General features: G+C 48.2%; 1 protein-coding gene across 2 annotated transcripts in view; it reads left to right on the top strand.

Annotated features, from left to right (window-relative positions):
* The first annotated feature begins 1,487 nt into the window (after nt 1-1,487).
* CMTM7 (CKLF like MARVEL transmembrane domain containing 7) overlaps nt 1,488-21,910 on the top strand; it is a 51,435-nt gene continuing 31,012 nt past the window's right edge. Inside the window, exon 1 of one of the 2 annotated variants that reach the window (XM_047875839.1) lies at nt 1,488-1,832. In XM_047875839.1, the coding sequence (XP_047731795.1) occupies nt 1,644-1,832 (189 nt within the window). In that variant the 5' untranslated portion in view covers nt 1,488-1,643. The remainder of the gene's footprint in view (nt 1,833-21,910) is intronic. The other variant, XM_047875838.1, reaches the window with a different exon arrangement.

Raw genomic sequence — 21,910 nt, 5'->3', positions numbered from 1 at the left:
CCAACTTTATGCCTGTGGGCATAGAGCTGGGAATGTTACAGAATGCCCGTGTGCCTGTCGCATTGTCACAGCAGCTCCTAGGTACACTTATCTTTGTTTTATGGAGAAAGAAGTTGAGGTAGCAGGTACTGTGACTATTGTCTAAAAAGCAGACAGACATTGGACTTAAATTTTTTTTTGGTCATGAAAATTATCAGATGTACACAAAAGTAGAAGAAATAGTGTAATGAATCACCAAATGCCTCAACTTTGGCAATGACTGGTTCTCAGCCTTGAGTGTGTGTTAGATTCACCTGGGAGGCTGGTCAAACTAGAGACTGTGTGATTATCTCCACATTCTAGAATTATCAGGACTTTGCCACACTGATGACAGTCTTCTAACAGGACGGCACCGGCATCCTAGAAATCTCTGAGAGGCAGATTTGTTTTGGTGTTATTACAAACGAAGTTAGAAGTTAGGCCACAGGGACACTGTGTTCAAAGGGAACATTGATAACCTATCTCTCTGCCGTAGCCCCGTTTGGGCCTGTCTTCATTCAAAAAATAACACAGAAGGGGGGCAACATAGCATGTCACTTGAATATCTGTTTCACACCTTTTTTTTTTTTAATGTTTATTATTTTTGAGAGAGACAGAGACAGAAAGTGAGTGGGTTAGCAGCAGAGTGAGAGGGAGACACAGAATCCGAAGCAGGCTCCAGGCTCTGAGCTGTCAGCACAGAGCCCAATGCGGGGCTCGAACTCAGTGAGGGTGAGATTATGACCTGAGTCGGACGCTCAACCGACTGAGCCACCCAGACGCTCCTGTTTCACGGCGTTTAATGGAAGTAAATGTAGGCTCATCTGTGACCCAGTAAATCCTCTCATAGGTATTTACCCTAGATTAAGGACTGCTTATGTGAACGCGCGCGCGCGCGCGCGCGCGCGCGCGCGCACACACACACACACACACACACACACACACACACACACTTTTACCTGAATATTCACCATAGTTTTATTAGGTATAACAGGAAGATCTCAAATGCACTGTGTTTAGTGAAAAAAAGCCGGACACAAATGAGAATACTCAGTCCTATTTCAAGTAGAGCAAGTCCAAAAACAGGCAAAACAAATCCATAGTGGCAGGAGAATATTGTGGCTGCCTGAGGCTTGGGGGTAAAGGGGTGCGACGGAGGAAGGCAGATTGGGAAGAAGCACGAGAGCTCTTTGGGGGGTACTAGTGATCGGGTGGCGGTTACGCAGGTGCACACATACGGGAAAATTAATGGAGCGGAGCCCGCAGGGTTCGGGCATTTTAGTGTGTGTGAGCCATACCTCAGTCAAGTACTCCTAGCACACGCGGCCGCACCCACACGAAACCCCAGGAGGCTCAGACCCAGCTGTGGCCCCGCTCCGTAAGGGCCTCTGCGCCGTCGGCCCGCGCCCTCCAGTCCAACTTCCGCGCGGCGCCGAGGGCAGGAAGGCCGCTCCCTCCCCGGAAAGCGCCGGACAGCCCCTCCCCCGCCCGAGTCCGGCCGGACCGGGGTCCCCGCACGGGCCTCGGACGCCTGCGCCCCGCCCCCACCGGTGCCCCGCGACCGCACGCCCGGGCCCCGCCCCGGCCCCGCCCCCGGCCCGCCCCGCTATTCTGGCCGGTGGGCCATGCAGGGGAGGCTGCCGGCGGGTAGGGGCGGCGCGGGGTCGCAGGGAGCCGGGCTCGTCCGCACCACGTGCAGCAGCGGTGGCGGGTCCGGGGCCGGCGCCGGGCAGCCCGGCGCGAGGCCCTCGGAGGGGCCGCTGGACCCCGTCTACCCCCGCACTTATGGGGCCCTGCTGAAAGTGGCGCAGATGGTAAGAGAGGCGCGGGGCCGGGGGCTCCTGGAGAGGCCGGGCGGGAAGGGGACCCGGGAGGTGGCGCGCCGGTCGGCGGGAGCCGGGCGGGGCCCGCCGGAGCATCGCGCCGCGGGCGGGGCGGGGGACTGCGCCGCCACCGGCAAGTTCGGGGAGGGCTTCGGAAAGTTGCTTGCGCTGCGCGGGCCCTGGAACTCAGCCCCGGCGCCACCGTTGCTCCCGCGGACCCGTCTCTCCAAAGGTCCCAAGTTTTTCCACTCACCCCTCTGCGGGCCCCGACCCGCTTTCCGACAGAAACCCCAGGCAAAAGTTGCTTTTCGCCTTCCTTCCTCTTCTCTGGGCCGCGCCGCTTCGCACCCGAGCCGGGGGTGGAAGAGTGGCCCAGGCGGCGCGCTGAGGCGGCGCAACCCGACCTTCTCCCCCTGGAGGCCTCCTCTTCCCCCCACCCCCGGGCACAGGGCTCCACTGCTCAGGGCGCAGTTTCACAGAGAGGAGGAGGTCCGAAGTTCTCAGTTCCATGGTAGGCAAGAGGAATTGGGACCCTCCGGGCAACTGTTCTGGACCCCTGACCTCTCAAGTTCAAGGGAGCCTCCATGGCTAGGGGGTCTGCCGGAAGGCGGAGGATCAATGGGGAACGTCCTTTCTGTGGAGCCTGCGCACTAGTCTCCCTACTAACTGTAGGAAGTATCCAACCCTGTCTTTCCTGTTTTTTCCCCCTATATATACATACTTATGATAAAGTTTAATTTATCAGTTAGGCATAGTAGGAGGTTAATAACAATGACTAGTAGTGAAATAGAACAATTATAGCAATATACTGTAATAAAAAAGTATGTGAATGTGGTCTCTCTCGAAATGCCTTACTGTCCTGTAATCACCCTTTTTGTGATGATGTGACATGATTGAAATGCCTGCCCGATGAGATCAAGCTAGATGAATGATGTAGGCATTGTGACATCGCATTAGGCTGCTGTTGATCTTCTGATTAATCAGCAGAGCAGAGGGCCATCTGCTTCAGGACTATGGTTGGCTGTGGGTAACCTAACTCACAGAGAGCAAAACTGTGGGGGGGGGGGGCGGGGGTATTACTGTAACTCACTGGGGGAGCCAGAGTCACCTGTGGAGATAGGTAGGCAGGCTGGAGGTTCTGAGGTCTGAGTATGACCAGTGCAGTGACAGGAACCTTCCACCAAAGTTGATATTGTCTGGTCTGTTCTCTTGTTCCCCACTCTTTTCTTTTTTCCCATTTCTTCTTTAAACAAAATTTCATCTTAAACACCTTTCCCATTTGTTTAATATGTTTTGAAACTAGGTTGGGCTGTTTGTGACTCCACTTGTAATGTTTGCAGCAAGAGTTGTGGGGGGGGGGCGGGTAGTTTTGAACAGGGATGTGGACAAAGGGATGTGGGAATAGGAACAAGGTTACGCATCCAGAAGCTGGCGTCTGCTAAGGTGGGGCTGGACACAGAGTGAGAGCTGCCCTTGAATCCATACCACTGGTATTCTGGTGTGTGTACAGAGGGCTGTCATTTCCTGCTCAGGCCAGATCTGAAGGGAGGGGGACTGAGTTCCCTTTTCTCTAAGAAAGGTGTCTAGATGGACCCCAAATTAGGAAGTGTTAGCTACTACTAATAACAACAACAAATTGTTCTGAGCAGTGTTGATTTTGAGCAAGACATGTTTTGGGTCACGGTAAGACCTCTAATCAGCTAAATAGAGGGGACCAGCCTACCTCTTCATTCTTAAAAGATGGGTGGGGTGAGACAGACCCTAATGCGGCACTGGAAGAGATACCATGAATCAATAATGAGTTCAGTGGACAAAAATTGGGATCAAACCCTTCATCTGGTCCACGAGTTTGATGGACAAAGGTAATGGGGTTAAGAAGGCTCCATGTTGGTCCATGAGTTTGGGGCATAATGTCTGTGGAGAAGAGCAAGTTCCATTTCATTGTAAGCTCCTCGACTAGGCTCTTGCCTGGGGCCCTTATGCCAGGTTGCAGGTGACAGTCATCGGGCCTGTTGTTCCATAGAAGAGAACAAAGACTTGGAGAGATGCTTCTCTGCCTCTTTTAAAACCTTCTTCGCCGGATTCTTATGCTTTCTTCCTCCCCTGGAGATCCCCGGTGATTGCAGGCTGGTTTGAACAGACCCCTTGAAAGTAAACTTGCCCTTGCAGGGTGGTCCTGTTACAATAGAGAGACTATTTAGGGTTGTCTAGCTGGGCCTCTTGTCTCACTCTTCCCCATTCTCCTCCTCTTTCTCTCTTCTGGGGTGCCTGTGTAGACATCTGATGTTCTCTTGTCTTCTTTGCTGGAACACGCGTGCAGGGTCAAGAGTTAACAACACCGGGGGAAGGGCAGATGGCAGCTGAGGTGGTGCCACAATTGGACACTGTATCCATGGGTCTCTGATTTTGACTCTTGGTGTCTCACTTGCATCCTGAGTAGGCTGACCTTTATGTCCTACACTTCCCGTAAAGTGTTTTCCTCATGGTCTGCTCAACAGACCTGTCAACATACTACTTTAAGAAACCATTGGAAAGGCTGTTGTCTTTGAGAACAACTTCCTTTCCTTGCTTTGAATCTTGCTTTGAATCTCCACCGCTACCAGAACCTGAGGAGAGAAAATAGGAGGAAAGCGAGTTCTCGGTAAATGTTGGTACCTGACATGTCACTTGCGTGAATCTTTATAATCCCGTGGCCACGATAGTTGACTTTCTTTGGTCTTCCTCTTTAGACTAGAGACCGTCACAGTTTTCGGCCCTAGAGAACTGTGTTTCTTTGTTGTTGTTAATAGCTATATTTTTTGGGTCCTACTACTTAATAATGCACTAGGGATTCTACACTATATACCATGTATGTGTCATTAACTGTTTTTAAGAATCCGGCGAAGTACCATGTTTTGACAAAGAGGAAACTGACTGAAAGGTTAAACTAGTAAAGGTCACACAGCTGTCAGCGGCAGAGGTGGGGCCAACCCAGGCCTGACTAACCTCATGTCCCCAAAGACCCCGCACAGTTATTGCTTGTTAATAGATCTGGGGAAATCGATGCCACAGTGAAATACCACTTCACACCCAGTCTGATGGCAACAAGAAAAAAGACATGCTAATAAGCCACCATACTAATAAGTATGACGTGGAGGATGTGAAGAAATCAGAACCCTCCTACGTTGCCAGTTGGCTGGTGGGAATGTAAAATGGTGCAGACACTTTGGCAAACAGTCTGGCAGCTCCTCAGACTATTAAACACGGAGGTGCCACGTGATCCAACATTTCTGCTCCAGGGTATATACTCAAAGGAAGTAAAGACACACGTCCACCCACAAACTTGTACGGAGAGGTTCATAGCAGCATTCTTGATAATAGCCAGAAAGTGAAAACAACCCAAATGTCCGTAAGCTGATGAAGGGATGAATAAAACCGTGGTCTATTCATAGGATGGAATACTAGCAGGAAAAGGAACGAACAACATGGATGATCCTTGAAAACATGCTAAGTGGACGAAGCCAGACACAAAAGACCGCATATTATATGATTCCGCTTAACATGGGATGTCCAGAACAGGCAAATTGATAGAGACGGAGAGTAGATTAGTGGTTTAGAGCTGGGGAGTTTGGGAGCTTTGGGAAGCGGCTGCTGAGAGGTAGGTGGTTTCTTTTTGGGTTGGTGAGAATGTTCTAAAACGGATTATGGTGATGGTTGCACAGGCCTGTGAGTATACTGAAAACCATTGAATCATACACCTCAAATGTGTGGATTGAGTCTCAGGAAAGCTGTTAAAAAGAAATAGATCCAGGGAGACTTTGGAGCGGGGTACTCTGCATGAAGCCACTGGGTGTGGGAGGGCCACGGCTATAGGAAATCCCCCTGGTGTCTCCCCGTATCCGCTACTACGGGAAGGAGCGTCCACCTGCCGACCTCACAGAATCTGAGCTGAAGAGCCTTGTGGGGGGCGGGCAGGGGCCCTACGCTGAAGGGGTCCAGGTGCTCCTGTATGTGACCTCGCCAACGTTCCTCATCAGTTCGTTTGTTCCGCATATATTTAAGAGTTCATATTCATTTCTGCAGAAGCAGGAGGCTGTGACAAAGCCCTTGCCCTCAAGAAAGTCTGTGGTTTCATTGAGGTGACAGACAAGTCCCAGAACTGACTGGTTGGGAGGTAAAAGCTCTGATGGTTGCCTACACTTAGGAAGGAAGGGGGGGCGGGGCTTGAAGATGAAGGTTACATTTGAGTTGAATCTGGAGAGAGGAGTATGGGTTTGTGAGGTCAGGAGCACGCTATTCCCTGTCTACTGCCTTTATTCAGCATGTTTAAGTTGGAGACAAGGGATATGTTGGGGGTGGTGGAATGGAAGAAAATACAGCAGGATGTGAGTCAGTCCTTGGGCAGTTATTAACCTCTGTACCCCTGACGTCTAGAAAGAGGTGTCATCTCTTTTATTAGAAATCTGCTGTGTTCTCATGTGAGGCGTGCAGAACACAGCAGTTAACTAGACAACTTTCTGCCTGCGCAGGGAATCAAGGACTGTGACATTTGCAGAACCATATGGACGGAGGATCAGAATGTGGTTTCACAAGCAGCAAAGATGGAAACTTAAATGTCTTCCAGAAGTTCCAGTTATTTACTCAGCAAATATTTGAGCACCTATCGTGTGCTAGAATACTGTGGAAAGAAGAGCAAATAAATAAGGCAGATCAGCCCCTGTCGTCCTCCTAATACTCAAATAGGAAAATAAACATTAATAAAATGATTATAAATCTATAACCATAAACTGGGACAAAAGCTCCGAAAAAAAAAAGAGGCACTCAGTATCAAAGAGAATTAACTAGGAGTCTGACCTGTCTAGGAGATAAGGAGGGGCTTCTCGAAGGAAGGGGTATTTGAAGGATGAGGGAACGGCATTACCAGAAGAAGGAAAAGCACAGACCATGACTCTGAGTCTAGAGAAAGGAGTATTGCTGTGGTTGGAGGGGAGGGAACAAAGGTGGAAGTGGTTTGCGTGAGACGAGAAATAGGCAAGGCCTGCCAGATCATCCTACGATCCTTAATCTAAGAATATCAGGGAGGCATCACGTCGCGATCGCTGTTGAAGTGGGTTTCAAACCAGGGCTGTACTGCCCCCTAGAGGTTATTTTGGAACTTGATGGAAACTCCTTTTTGGGTGTCAAGGATTAGGATCATTTTATGTGTACATTTTACTCATTTCAGGATAGTCATGAGGGCATTGAGAATATTTAGTATCCTAAAGAGATGTTTTATCTGAAATAAGATTAAAGGAGCCTACTACGCAGGCTGGGTGGAAGCTGAGTGGGTGTGTGAATCTGGGGAGAGCACACTAAGTTTTCTGGCATGAGAGCATTCTAAATACCCTCTAGCAGGCTGGGGCAACTGTGGACTTCACTCTGGAAATTCACAGCCCAGTTACCAAATAGAATTGGACTGCGGGGGAGCTCAGCCTCTCCTATAGCCGTGAATAGACTTATGCGTGGAGAATGACCCAGCATAACCCAGAACGAGCCACCCCTCTTTGTTCTGCTTTAGGTCTGTGTAGCAGGAGAGAGCACCAGATTTGGGTCCCAAATGCAGTCTGCACACCCATGTCCTACTTCCTGGAAGCCAGAGGGTTAAAGGCAGCAAGGGACCTCACTGCCAAGATTCTTTCACTCCCAACCCAAAGCTGATCCAAGAACAGGAAACTACAATAAAACATAACAAGTTATGGGGTTTATTCCCGATGACACAAGTAATGCTTGCTCATTAAATTGGGGGAAACACAAAAAAGAAAGTAGTAGACTCTCTGTTTTCCAAGATTAGCGTTTTAAGAAAAATTTTATGCGGTTTCATAGTAGTCGTGTACAATTTGAGGTTGTTCTATTTTTTTTTTTTTCTGTTAGAAAATTAGGATGATCTGTACCTATTTTGTAAAAAAAAATTTTTGCATAAATGTGATGAATGCTTTCTCGTGTCACTTAATGATTGCCTGCAATTTGTTGTTGTTGTTTTATGTTTATTTTTGAGAGAGAGTGCGAGTGGGGGAGGGGCAGAGAGATGCGCGCGCGCACACACACACACACACACACACACACACACACACACACACACACACACAGAGAGAATCTGAAGCAGGCTCCAGGCTCTGAGCTGTCAGCACAGACCCCCACACAGGGCTCGAACTCCCGAACCGTGAGGTCATGACCTCAGCTGAAGTTAATGGACTGAGCCATCCAGGTGCCCCGTGCGATTTGGTTTTTAACAGCATTGTTGTAGTCAGTCATAGGTGTGCTATTGTCTGTGTGACCAGCCCCCTCCCCCTTTTTGTGGCTTAAAAAACTCCCGATTCCGTCGGTGTAGGAAAAGTCTGTGGTGAACTTCCTTGTAGAGACATCCTGGTGTACAAATCCGTAAATTCTCCCTCAGGATAAATGGCAGTGACCTTTTACAGAGAGGAAATGAAGTGCTTCTTGCCCTTCAGAACATGGTGACATTAAACAATTATCTGAACATTTTAATATCTAGAAATTATTGGATGCCCCTTTATCATCCAGAAATTTCCAGGAGCCGAATGTGATGGTAATATTTTAAGTTGTGATGGTATTTTGGGTGTCTGATGGTTTGGAAAAGGAACAATGACATCGATGGGCTGGAAGATTCTATAGTGCTTTTAAATTTTTTTTTATTTATTTTTGAGAGAGAGAGAGACAGAGCATGAACGGGGGAGGGTCAGAGAGAGAGGGAGACACAGAATCCGAAGCAGGCTCTGAGCGGTCAGCACAGAGCCCCACGCGGGGCTCGAACTCACGGATCGCGAGATCATGACCTGAGCCGAAGTCCGACGCTCAGCCAACTGAGCCACCCAGGCGCCCCGATTCTGTAGTGCTTTTAAATGCACTTGTATTTAAGTAATGGGACCAGCATGTGCGTAAATTTGAAGAATGATCTTACCACACCTATTTATTCAGGCTGCAGAGTATGTAGATTTCTTAACTACTGGCAAGAATTCCCCTCCAGAGCCCCCTAAAAACCACCTGCCCCCCGATTGGGAACCGGCGGCCAAAGGAGACGGTGCTGATGAAGGCCACTGGGGAGCATGAGTGGGTGCGTGCGTGCGGTCCCGCGGGAGTCACCCAGGTTTCCGGGCGTCACAGTGGGCATTCCAGACCCTCCACGGGCAATCCTGGGCCTCACGTGGGGGACTCCCTGTGTGGGTCGGCGTATTTAGTTACATCGATGTGTCAGGGAAGGGCTTCTCTGCTCCCTTCCTCCCAGCCCCCGCCCCCCGCCCCCTATTCTCAGGCTTCCTGCCCAGCGCCACTGGACACCCATCTGTTTCCTCCCCCTGCCATCTGCCTTCCCCGCACTGGCCCAGGCGTGCTGCCCACGGGAACCTCCCTCTGACCCGCCGCCTGCCACATGCTCGCCGTCTTTGTCACCAGTTTGGCTCAGCGTCGCCCTCGCCGGCTGCTCACTCTCTGGCGTTCCTCGCTGGGGCCTCGGCAACTCCTGGCATCGGTGGCCTGGCCCAGAGCCAGGTCCTGGCTGCCGGTGCTTCAGCAGCCCCGGGGGCTTCCAGGAGGGAAGGAGGACGGGAAGGAATCTCTCCCCACCACCGCGGCCCACCCCAGCTCCCTGGTGGAAATCAGGAGCAGAGGAGCTACTCAGCCTCTGCAGAAAACGGAGTTCAGCTGGCTTGTGTTTTAATCAGCAGTGATGATGACATGACCCTTCCTTTTCCTGGAGCGGCCACACTCTTTTTTTGTTCGTTTGTTTTATTTCCTTCTTTATCTAAAGATAGATAGAAGGATAGGTGGATTGATAGAGGAGGAGAAATTTGCTGTAAAGTGGTTTCCACATATTACCCACAGAAAGGATTGCTGTGAAAGAGCGGTATTATCCAAATTTTTAAAGATCGAGAAAACGCAGTTCCTTCAGAAGGGGATGGGAAGGCAGGAAAAAGAGTAATGAATTAAATGCTTTCAGTACAGAGTAAATTGGAACCTGCTGGAAAGTACTGAGAACTACTATCGTGTGACCTCAATGTGTATTTACTCACTTTTCCTCATAGGTTTTCTTTATTCAGCAGCAATGCTAGTAATTGTTTATGAAGAAGCCTTTTTTTTAAAAGGCTTTATTTATTTGGGGGGGGGGGGGAGAACACGAGCGGGGGAGGGGCAGAGAGAGAGTCTCAAACAGACTCCACACTGTCAGTGCAGAGCCTGATGCAGGGCTCAAACTCATGAACCATCAGATCATGACCTGAGCTGAAGCTGGATGCTTAACCGACTGAGCCACCCAGGCTCCCCTGAGGAAGTCTTTTTTTAACTTTTCCTCCCCAGTGATAACAGTGGTACTTTAATAATAATAATAATAATAATAATAATAATAGCATTTATCACTCATTGACTTCCTTAGGTAGCAGCCAGGAGGCTCGATGTTCTACATGTGTTACCTCATTTCATCCCCATGATAAGTAGGTCCTGTCATTATCTGCATTCTATAGATGAGGAAACTGAGGCACGGGGAAGTTAGGTACCTTGCCCAAAGTCTTAGCCGTAAAGAGTGAAGCTGGGTTTTGGAACCAGGCAGTTTGAGTCCAGATCTTGAGCTCATCAAAGGACAATTTGGGGTCCTTTCTTTTTCAATGTCAATACACCGTGAGTATTTTCCTTTGTCATTAAACCTGTTTGAAAGCGATGTGATACCTGCATCCGAGTCCTTTGTTTGGTTGTATCATAATTTATCCATTTGGCTTCTCGCTGGTGGGCAGGCTGTGGCCGATCTGAAAGGAGGTGCTGTGAGAAGCAACAGCGGGTACTTAGAGACGGTTTCACCCTTTGCCAGAGATGAAATCGGCCAGACAAGGGAAAACCCCTCACTGGGGTATTGGACAGTGTGTGTATAGTATTTTAGAAAGCATATTCACATGTTACCCACAGGGCTGCTGGAAGGCTTAAGAGGAATCCATCGTTTACTACTCTCGTTTGTTAAGTCACAAGTTCCTCCTGGAAGGGTTGGGAACAGAGGGGAACTAAGGTGCGAGTATCTGCTCTACTGTGTCAGGCAATTCTACAGGCAGTTTCCCTTTGCTTTTAACCCTGTTAGTGGCTCTGTATTACTTACCTTCCATTTTTTTTGGTTGAACGGAGGCTGAGAGGTTTTGTAACTTGCCCAACGTTGAAAATACCCATTAAATTCTGGAGCCAGCATTTGAACCCGGGTGAGGCCAAGGCCTAGCCTTTCTATGGTGGGGTGCCATCTCTCCATGTGGGGTGAGCAGACCCCCCAGGCTAGCCCACTGTGGCAGACGTGCCATAGGGTGACCCCTAGTGAGTCACAACCTTGTGTAATTCCTTCCTCTTGAGCGTGGGACGGCCCTGTGACTTGCTGCTAACCAAGAGAGTATAGCAAAGGTGATGGATGTTATTCCCGTGGTCATGTCATGTCAGATGCCTAGGTGAATGGATGTTGCAGGTGTAATTAATGTCCTAAATCAGTTGATTCCAAGTTAATCAAAAGGAGATCATCTCTAGGTAGGCCTGACTTAATCATGTGAAAGTCCTTAAAGGAGGTACTGGGTCCTTCCCAAAAAGGGAGATTCTCCTGCTGGCCCTGGGAAGTAAACTCTGCTGAGGGAGTTGGGCGAGAGCCTGGCAGAGGCCACCTGCCCAACACCTATGGGCTGTGTCTGGAATCTAAGAGCAGCCCTCAGCAGACGGCCAGAAAAACAAAAAACCAAAGACCTCTGTTTCAGCAGGGAATTAAAATCCGCCAACAATCATGTGACCTCGGAAGAGGACCCCAGGCCTCAGATAAAACCCCAGCCTGGCCAACATCATGGCTGCAGCCTTTTGAGATCTAGAGCAGAGGACTCTCGCCTGGGAGCCTAAGTGTTCTTTTAAGCTGCTTAGTTTGTGGTCATTTGTTACACAGCGGTACATACTCTTGCACCCACAGAAGCCCATGTATCCTGCATCAGATCTGGCACTCTTGTAGCCGTTCCTTGGCAAGGAAAGATGGGGCAGCAGCAGTGCAGAAGGCAGAAGGTGCGTTGCCATTCTTATAATAAACCGGGTAATTCGTACACGGGCTGTGGCCCTACATCATTGAATTCCTGTGGAGTAAACCTGTTGAGCTCTTGCTCTGGGCATTGTGCCGCATGCTCGGTATGCAAGAACTCACCCAGCATTACAGCCTTTCTAGGTGTCGGTATTCGCATTTTACAGGTGAGGAAACATGCGGGGCCTTCTCTGCAGCCTCTAGGCTTGTAACAACTGCCTCTATCTCCCAGCCATCCTGTTCCCCTCCAGGGTCCCCTCCCAGAACGATTTTTTAAGATTAATTTATTTATTTTGAGAGAGAGAGAGCACAAGCAGGTGAGGGGCAGAGAGAAGGAGAGACAGAATCCCGACTAGGCTCCGCGCCATCAGTGCAGGGCCCGATGTGGGGCTCGAACCCATGAAACGTGAGATCATGACCTGAGCCAAGATCAAGAGCCGGACACTTAATTGACTAAGCCACCCAGGCACCACGCCCCCGCCCGCCGGAGCCATTCTAAAAAATAAAAACCCTGATCCAAACAGAAAGTATGGCTGTGTAATTGCTAAAAATATGTTTATGAGTTTTTTTTTTAATTTTTTAATGTTTATTTTTGAGAGAGAGAGAGACAGAGCACGAGTTGGGGGTCGGGGAGCAGAGGGCAAGGGAGACACAGAATCTGAAGCAGGTTCCAGGCTCTGTGCTGACAGGTCAGCACAGATGTGGGGCTTGAACTCACAAACCATGAGATCCTGACCCGAGCCAAAGTCAGACTCTTAACCAACTGAGCCACCCAGGCACCCCAAATTATGTTTACTTTTTAAAAAATAGACAACATGATCAAGATTTTAAAAGTACACTGTATACTCTGTGTGTTAGCCAACTTGACAATAAATTGTATTTAAAAAAAAAGATTTAAAAAGTACAAAAAGTCCTCCAATTTCCACTTTCCCTCCCTGGAGGCTACCAGTGATCCCAGTTTCTCGTGCATCTTTCGGGAATTATTTTGTGCTTCCGTGTGTGTATGCCCCCTCTCACCCCAGATGGGAACATACTTCTACACACTGGTCTGTACTTTCACTACTTGACTTTCCATCTTGGATGTAATTCCACATCCGTTCAGAAGGTGTTCTCATTCTCCTTAACAGCTGCATTGCCTTACAGAGAATGCATTTACCATAACTTATTAAACGAGTCCCCCACTGACAGCATTTAGGTTATGTATCATGGTTTGTTCTCTCAGGGCTATGGTGGATGCCCTTGTACATAACGTAGTTTTGAATGTGTACAAGAATATCAGAAGGAAAAATCCCTAAAAATAGAATTTCCGGACCAAGTGTTGCCTCATCTGGGGAATTTTTCATCTGTCCTGCAACTCAGATTTGCAGACCCCACCTTGTGATCTTCTTCCGCAGGGCTTCAGGGATCTTCCACATCCATTGACTGGGGAAGACTCTAGTTAGTGTTCGGTGTTCAGAGTTCCACTTAACTTTAAGATACTAAGAACCAGGGAAGTCTAGGGAACAAAACTTGTGTGACCAGCATTTTTCTTAGAATTTCCCAGTATCCATCACGGTGCGGGGGGGGGGGGGGGTGTTGAAATCAGCTTCCCTAGAAGTAGGGCTAGAGATGGGGTTCTTGTGCACATGGTTTTCTGAGTCAGGGAGGCAGGCGCGGGCAGGAGAAGGAGCTAGACAAGGGTGGATTTTAGAAGTCTAAGCCTCAGCCTGATCTTTCAGGGACCTCTGGAAAGTAAGGGGCATCACAGATTCCCCTGTTTGGAGGCACTGGAGCTGGGCTTTTGTACCCTTCATTGGCCACAGACCAGGGAAGGGAGTAGATAAACTCCCAGGGACCTCTGAGCCAGACAGCTGTAGCTGTAGAGGGCAAGATCATTGGCACAAGGTTTGCAGGTGGGAGGAGTTAGCAGCAGCGCCCCCTGCAGTACCTGGGCAGTGGTGCATTGACCTGGTTAAAGGTAGCGCCGTTGAGCAGCGCACCAATGGAGTGCCCGCTTGTGTTCCTTAGGAACATTGGAATTGCTTCCGTCTTTCCGATCTCTGGTGAGGCTCGAAGCGGATGCAGTCTGGGGACTTAACAAACCTGACTCCTTCCGCCCGCAAAACTGGTTTATCAATATTCTTGCCCAGTCCCGTTGGATCTCTGCCAGGCTGCTCAGCCTTTCAGACCACCCAGGACTTTTGATGTTGCGTTTTGCTGTCCACTTAAAGAGTCCTGTCATTTTTTAACTCCCACTTGAAACAAGGGGAGAAGAAAGCAAATCAGCGTGTACTGCATGGAAAATAAAATCAATAACGGAGCAAAATTATTTCTGTAACCTTTTACAAGGGACTCAGAAGCAATGTCATGGTAGTATGAATAACCTGACCGTATCTGTTTTAACTCCTGGGAAGGACTTAAGAATGTAACCACAGAGAAAGTTTCCTGGAGAAAAGAAATTTGATTTCTGAGGTGAGGCCTTATTGACACAGACGGTTGTGAGTTTCACTTGGAAAAGGTAAAAGAGACACCACTAACCCTTGTATTGACAATGTGACATTGGTTTTACAAGGGTTTGTCAAGTGTCACTGTCACTGAGCAGTGTGTCCTGTTTACCGACGTCCACCTCAGGCAGAGAATGAAACTCTGCAGCACAGTGTGCACCCCTTGTGTCTAATAGGGGTCCCCTTGCTGGCTGTAAGCTTACTCTCACCACTTACGGTGACATCAATCCCGTATTTAGGGATGCGATCGCTGCTTCAACATACACTTGTCTTAGTGTGGTTTAGGGATGAAAAATGGCTTTCCAGTTGTAGTGGGTTGAATGATGACCCCCAAAATTCTATGTCCACATCCTAATCCCAGGAACCTGTGAACGTGGCCTTATTTGAAAAAAGGGTTTTATCGGATGTAGTTAAGTTAAGGGTCTTGAAATGATGATGTGAATTACCTGGGAGGTCTCTAAATCCAATGACAGGTGTTTTTGAAAGAGACCCACCAAGGAGAAGGTGATGGGGAGTGTTGGTTTGAAACCTTCTTGGTGCTTCCCAGGTGTAATCTGAACCCAGTCCCTCATAGTGGGAAGGCAGGGAGAGACCAACCAGGCGGCACATTTAATAAGCAAAGGGAACTTACATACAAGGCTTGCCTTGGGCGGCAGTAAGATGAATGGATTCCTGCGCATGCCCACCAAATCTTAAAAGTTTCCATAGAGGCGTTAACTGCATTCAGTCACATACACTGTGCAGGTGTTCTCAACGTTGCATCACTATCTCGAGACGGTCCTCGGAGTAGCCTCTGGGAGTGCGAAAGGCAAGCAGAACCCCAAGTTCCAAGGATGGTACGGGGGAGGCAGTGAGGACCTCTGAGGACCCAGGTCCAGCTCCCAGGTCAGCTGGTGGTCACATCTGTTTGATGACCTTCTCCAGCAGTGATGTGAAGATGTGGCAGAGATGGCAGTGACGTGGCCATGAGCCCAGGAACACCAGGGCAGCCGCCAGAGGCTGGAAGGAGCAAGGAATGGATTCTCCCTCAAGTGACCAGAGAAAGCGCAGTCCTGCCAGCACCTTAATTTAAGCCCAGTGGTACTGATTTTGACCTCTGACTTACAGACTTGTAAAAGAAGGAATTTCTGTTATTCTAAGCCACCACCTTTATTGTAGTGTTCTACAACAACTGCAGGAAACTGATACAACCCCGTTCAAGACTTTCCATTTTGGTCAGATTCTAGAAATCCTCCACATAGTGGGTCGTAGAGACTGAATATTTTCTCCTTTGAGTAGCAACGGCTCATTTGCAGGAACAGTGTTTCAGAGAAGAGATGGCCATCGTCTGCTGTTCTGGATGACAGTTATATCTCAATCTTCTTTATTTTGGTACATCTTTTTCCTTAATAGCTTATTCAAAAAGAGAAGCAGTCCTTGAATTTCTGCTGAGAAAAGCAGAACCCTAAAGACAGAGCAAACATGAAGAGAACATCAGAGAGTCATTCTCAGATGGCGGAGTAGAGACAAAAGATGAAAACTACATTCCAAAGAAGAGCTGCTTCTGGCTTTCTGTGGGCATTGAACGACGTGTCCCCAGTTCCCCCGAACCATTAGATTGCCAAATAAATTTTACAGCATTCTAGTAGAATCTTTAAAGATATTGCAGCCCCCCAAATATGTATTAAGGCAGTTGAATTAGCCCTGCCTAATCTGCTTGTGAAATAGTTGATATTGTTAAAAATGTTTGTTGAAGTGCCCAATGATTTAAGTCTCTAAATTATATGTGTGTGTGTGTGTGTATGTATACTTTTGTAATTTTTTATTTATAAATAATTCCAGATTTATAGAAACTTTGCAGGAGCAGTACAGAGACACCCCCCCCCATATACCCTTCCCCCAGGTTCTCAACTGTTAATCTTTTAAAAAATATATTTTTTAAATGTTTATTTCTGAGACAGAGAGAGACAGAGCATGAGTGAGGGAGAGGCAGAGAGAGAGGGAGACACAGAATCTGAAGCAGGCTCCAGGCTCTGAGCTGTCAGCACAGAGCCCGACATGGGGCTCGAACTCACAAACCATGAGATCATGACCTGAGCCGAAGTCGGTCACTCAACAAACTGAGCCACCCAGGCACCCCAAAGTTTTTTTTTTTTTTTTAATGTTTATTTATTTTTGAGAGACAGAGCATGAGCAGGGGAGGGGCAGAGAGAGAGGGAGACACAGAACCCCAAGCAGACTCCAGGTTCCAAACTCTGTCAGCACAGAGCCCGACGCGGGGCTCGAACCCACGAACCGCAAGATCATGACCTGAGCCGAAGTCGGATGCTTAACGCCTCTTAACTGTTAACCTTTTAATATGTTTGTTTAATCATTTTCCATTTATGTACATATTATTTTTTCTTTGAATCAGTTGAGAGTAAGTTGCAGACATAATGCTTTTTTGTCCAGCGTTCTTCAGTGTGCATTTCCTAAGAAGGACTTTCTCTTAACATCACTTCAGTACAGTTACCTAAATCAGGAAATGAACAACACCAGACTATTATCTAACCTACCAGCCTCAATTAGATTTCGCCAGTTGTCCCACTAATGTCCCTTTTCTGGGCTAGGGTCCCATCCTGGATCATGAGTTATATTCATTTGTCCTGTCTCTTTAATCTCCTTCAGTCTGGAACATACGTTCTTGTCTTTCACGACCTTGATATTTCTAAAGAGTCCAGGACAGAGCAACCCCATCCTTGGACATTAAAGTTGGTATGGAGGGCAGTAGTTTGTGGTTGTAGTTGACACAGAAGAGAGAGAAGGAGACACATTTGGACCATGGCACACCTTATCTTGATTTCAGTGCTTTTGCTTTCACAAAAGACTCTTCTGCAAACTTCCTATCTGAAGTTAATAGTAGTTCACGTTGAGCTGGACTGCATGTCCTAGTGAAGGAAGGAAGCAAAGGAGGAAGGAAGGAAGGAAGAAAAAAGAAAAGAGAAAAGAAAGAAAAGGGAGGGAGAGGGAAGGAAGGAAGGAAGGGAGGGAAGGAGGGAGAGAGGGAGGAAGGGAGGGAGGAAGGTAGGAAGGAAGGAAGGAAGGAAGGAAGGAAGGGAGGGAGGAAGGAAGGAAAACATACAGACTTACCTCAAATATCACATCCTTGGGGCAATGGCTAAAATGTATTGAAGACCCATCACCTACCAAGTCCAGTTCTATGAACTTGACATGAATTGCCTCATCCAGTCTTCCTGACAACCCTATCATCCAAGTACTGTTTTTCCTATTTCGCGCCAAGCGTCTGAATTCACAGTAGTTATGCGGTTGGATACTGCATACAGGGTTCCACTCGATGACGGATACTTAGTTCACCAAAAACTCATGTTCCCGGTTGACAGCTGTGCGGCCAGACGTTTCCCGCCGTCTCTGTTTCAGCCAGGCTGTGCCACGGGTTCTCACCAAAGGAATAAGAGTAGAAGAGGTACTTGTCACTTCTGTCTGAAGCTTTTAAGAGGCAGGATTCTCTACTCTTGCCTTTTCTGTCAGCTCTGTGTGGAGGCTCCAAGGCCCTGTTTTTCATATTTTATAGATAAGGAAACATCCATGGGTGGAGACTGCCTGCTTCCCTGCTGGACCACTTCCTGTCCTGCCTCTGACGGGTCTTCTCCAAAGGCCCCATCTGAAGTCATCCCCTAACGCCACCCTAACCCCATCACCCTGTCCTGTTGCCCAGTTCTGACTTCTTTCACATCACTTCTCGAGCCGAAATCCCCGTGTTCACTTCGTTACTCATTCGTGGTGGGTCTTCTCACCGGGATCTGAACTGCAGAAGGACAGTGACCTTTCTGTCTGGGTCACCTCAGGGTGCCTTGCTCCTGCGTCAGTGCCTGGAGCATAGAAAGCACTCACAAGTTTTTGTTTTGTTTTGTTCTAAATGATCGAAAGCGTATTTTCCAGACAAAGCCCCTGGTAATAACACTCCTTTTAAAAAAGTCAACCGGGGCGCCTGGGTGGCACAGTTGGTTGAGTATGTGACTTTGGCTCAGGTGGTGAACTCGTAGCTGGTGAGTTCGAGCCCCATTTCGGGCTCTGTGCCGACAGCTCAGAGCCTGGAACCTGCTTCGGATTCTATGTCTCCCTTTCTTTCTGCCACTCCCCCATTCACACTCTGCCTGTCTCTCTCTCAAAAATAAATAAATATTAAAAAAAATGTTTTTAAGTAAAAAAGTCAGCCTGCCAGGGGCACCTGGGTGGCTCTGTCAGAAGCTTCCAGCTTCAGCTCACGTAATGATCTCACAGCTCTTGAGTTCCAGCCCCCACATCAGGCTCTCCGCTGTCAGCACTTCAGATCTTCTGTCCCCCCCTGCCCCCGCCCTGTCCCTCTCCCACTTGCTCTCTCTCTTTCTCTTTCTCTCTCAAAAATAAACATTTAAAGCCTGGATGAAATGCTTGAGACTTGGATCCTCCTCAGAAGATGTGATGCTACGTGGGGAAGTGCCTGCTGAGGGGTGGGGTGCGGGCCCGGTGTGGGAGGGCCCCTTTGCCAAGCCTGGAGGCATTGGGGTGTCTGGGGCATTCACTTCAGGCCTGCAGGCCAGAAAGGCGGGGAGGTGTGCGGGGGGGGGGGGGGGGGTCTCTTTCCCGAGGAAGATGCAGGTGGGACCCTCGAAAGGAGAGGCTGGGATGCCCACCTGGAGTTTCTGGTAAAGTTACAGCCGCTGTCCTGGCCACCAGTGTGAAAGCACCTTTCGTTTTGACGTAGTTGAGTTGACAGGTTTCCACGGACCCACACAGTCAAAACAGCGGGTTCCTATGCCAAAGCAAATCGGAGACAAGCCACGGGATGAGAGAAGTGTCTCAGTTTGTCAGGCTGTCAGGACAGGGCTCCTAATTTAACACCAGGAAGCCCAGAACAGGGGCACTACTGTTTCGGATTCAAGGTGAAAAGAATCCAAGGCCAGACAGGGCAGGCCCACTTTGGGATGTCTGTTTATGGCTCAGGTGCTAACCCTTGGTGTGGTTCTGGTCACGGCCCCTTTGCCTGGCAGAGGCCCTGCTTCAGGTCACCTCAGCAGATGTTTAGCGCCTGTTCCGTCCCAGCCCTTTGCCAGTGGCCGAGGCTACGGCGATGAACGAGGCAGGCCAGCCCCTCCCCCATCGGCAGAAAATGTGGACCTTGAACAAGCGTCGTGCTTCGTCACTTCTAAGGCACTGTTGTTTTAGGCACTGCTAAGAAAGAAAAATGTTAATTACGTGATGACACAGATCTCTTACGTAGAATTTTTATTGTATGCTCGTTAGAAGAGCTCTTTTATTTTTTTTTTAAATTTTTTTTTCAACGTTTTTTATTTATTTTTGGGACAGAGAGAAACAGAGCATGAACAGGGGAGGGGCAGAGAGAGAGGGAGACACAGCATCGGAAACAGGCTCCAGGTTCCGAGCCATCAGCCCAGAGCCTGACGCGGGGCTCGAACTCCCGGACCGCGAGATCGTGACCTGGCTGAAGTCGGACGCTTAACCGACTGCGCCACCCAGGCGCCCCAGAAGAGCTCTTTTAAACTTCGTTGAGATTTTACGTGCTCTTGGGACTGTATAAAAAGAAAACTTGAGGAAGGAAAATAAATTGCCTAAGATATTCCTACAACTTCTTTACAGTCAGAGTCCTCCTCTTCTGAATTTTTTTTTTTAAAGTACTTTTTTTTTTTTTTTTAAATTTTTTTTTCAACGTTTATTTATTTTTGGGACAGAGAGAGACAGAGCATGAACAGGGGAGGGGCAGAGAGAGAGGGAGACACAGAATCGGAAACAGGCTCCAGGCTCTGAGCTATCAGCCCAGAGCCTGACGCGGGGCTCGAACTCACAGACCGCAAGATCGTGACCTGGCTGAAGTCGGATGCTTAACCGACTGCGCCACCCAGGCGCCCCTAAAGTACTTTTATACACCCTGTCATCTTTTGTATCATCAAGGGTGTGAGCAATGCAGCATTCCTTGGAAGAGTCCGTAAAAGAAGTAAAAGCCATCCGCGCTGGGCTCATACGCTGGCTTTTGACTCCCACTTTGGCAATGATGCTCCGCGTGCCTGACACGCTTTCCGCGAGGTTTGCCTTTGGCACATTGTCACGCGGTAACTGCTCCCTGGTCTGGCCGACAGCATTGGTAAGTTACTCCCCTGACCAGAGGGAAGCAAAAATGTGCGAGAAAGAGCACCTTTGAATCCGAAGTCTGGTTAGTGTCCGCACAGATCACAGGCAGGGATCCTCCCTTGTCTGCAGTCAGACATTCCCAGGGGAGGAACCTCCAGGCTGAGACCTGAGCGTGGGAATGGGCAAGGCAGGAGGAAAAGGCGGGAGAGTCGCTGGAGGAAGGAACAGCCTTTGCAGAGGCCCAGAGTTGAGAGAGAGGGCAGAGGATTTGAAAGCTTCCTGGTCAGTTCACAAAATGGGCTTTTCGGTAGTGCTGGGATGTGGAAATGCTGCCAGCCGTAGAAGTAAGTTAGTTGTGGTTCTGTTAGGCTTTGACAACTAATCCCTCGTTGTCCTCTGTCTCCTAGAAACTGCCGGAGGAGTTAATGGTGCAATGAGCCTGTTAATTTATGTTTTACCTGCATCTTGCTTTGAAGATATTTTATAGATCTAGCATTTTATTTTTGACATTTTATGCTCAGAGCAACATTAATACAGTTAGATCTAAAAAAAGGTATGAAAAAACAGAATTGACCCACGGCCCCACCATTACACAAGTTCCACACATGATCTGTTCGGTCCTTGCCTGAGTGTATACATGAAGTTTGCGGCTGAAATCAAAGTGATTATAATCACAGGTTCTGCTTTCTCTATTCTCTCTCTCTCCTTGAAATTACAAGGTGTGTGTGTGTGTGTGTGTGTGTGTGTGTGTGTGTGTGTGTTTAAACAGTTGGTTTGTTCAAATCAGGATACAAACAAAAACTACACATTTTATTTCATTTATGTGTCTCTCAAGTTTCTTTTTTTTTTTTTAATGTTTTTTAATGCTTAACTGACTGAGCCACCCAGGCGCCCTTTTAATCTGTGCATTCCTCCCCCTCCTTCTTTTTCCTTACAACTTATTACTTGAATAAAAATCTAGTCATTCATTCCTGTGGTTCATTCCTGCTGAGTAGATGTGTCTGAATGCATCCCTGTGGTGTCGTTAACAAGTTCTCCAGTCCTCCGTATTTTCTACAAATTGTCTATTAGATACAGAGGTTCATCAGATTTAGATTTGTTTGTTGCAAGGCCACATCATGGGTGGTGATGTGTATTTCCATCAGGAGGTGCATGATGTCTGGTTAGTTCTGTTTTCATGGTACTAAGATTGATGAGTGGGCTTAGCTGATGTCATCCTGATCCCTCCATTATAATGTGGGCCCCTTGTTATTTTGATGCTTTTCACCTTGCTGTCATAATTTAACAGTATATATTAGAAGTCGTAGCATGGGGTTCTGTAACACGTAATAATTTATTTTCTTCTCTCCTCAGTGTCTGCCCCACAATTGCCAGTTTGGGCAGGGGACACATTTCAGAGTTTATTTCCAGGGAGCTCTCTCCACCCCCTCAAT

Source organism: Prionailurus viverrinus, chromosome C2 (genome assembly GCF_022837055.1).
Source record: "Prionailurus viverrinus isolate Anna chromosome C2, UM_Priviv_1.0, whole genome shotgun sequence".
In the NCBI taxonomy this organism is placed as follows: Eukaryota; Metazoa; Chordata; class Mammalia; order Carnivora; family Felidae; genus Prionailurus; species Prionailurus viverrinus.
This window is presented reverse-complemented; position numbering and strand designations above follow the sequence as displayed.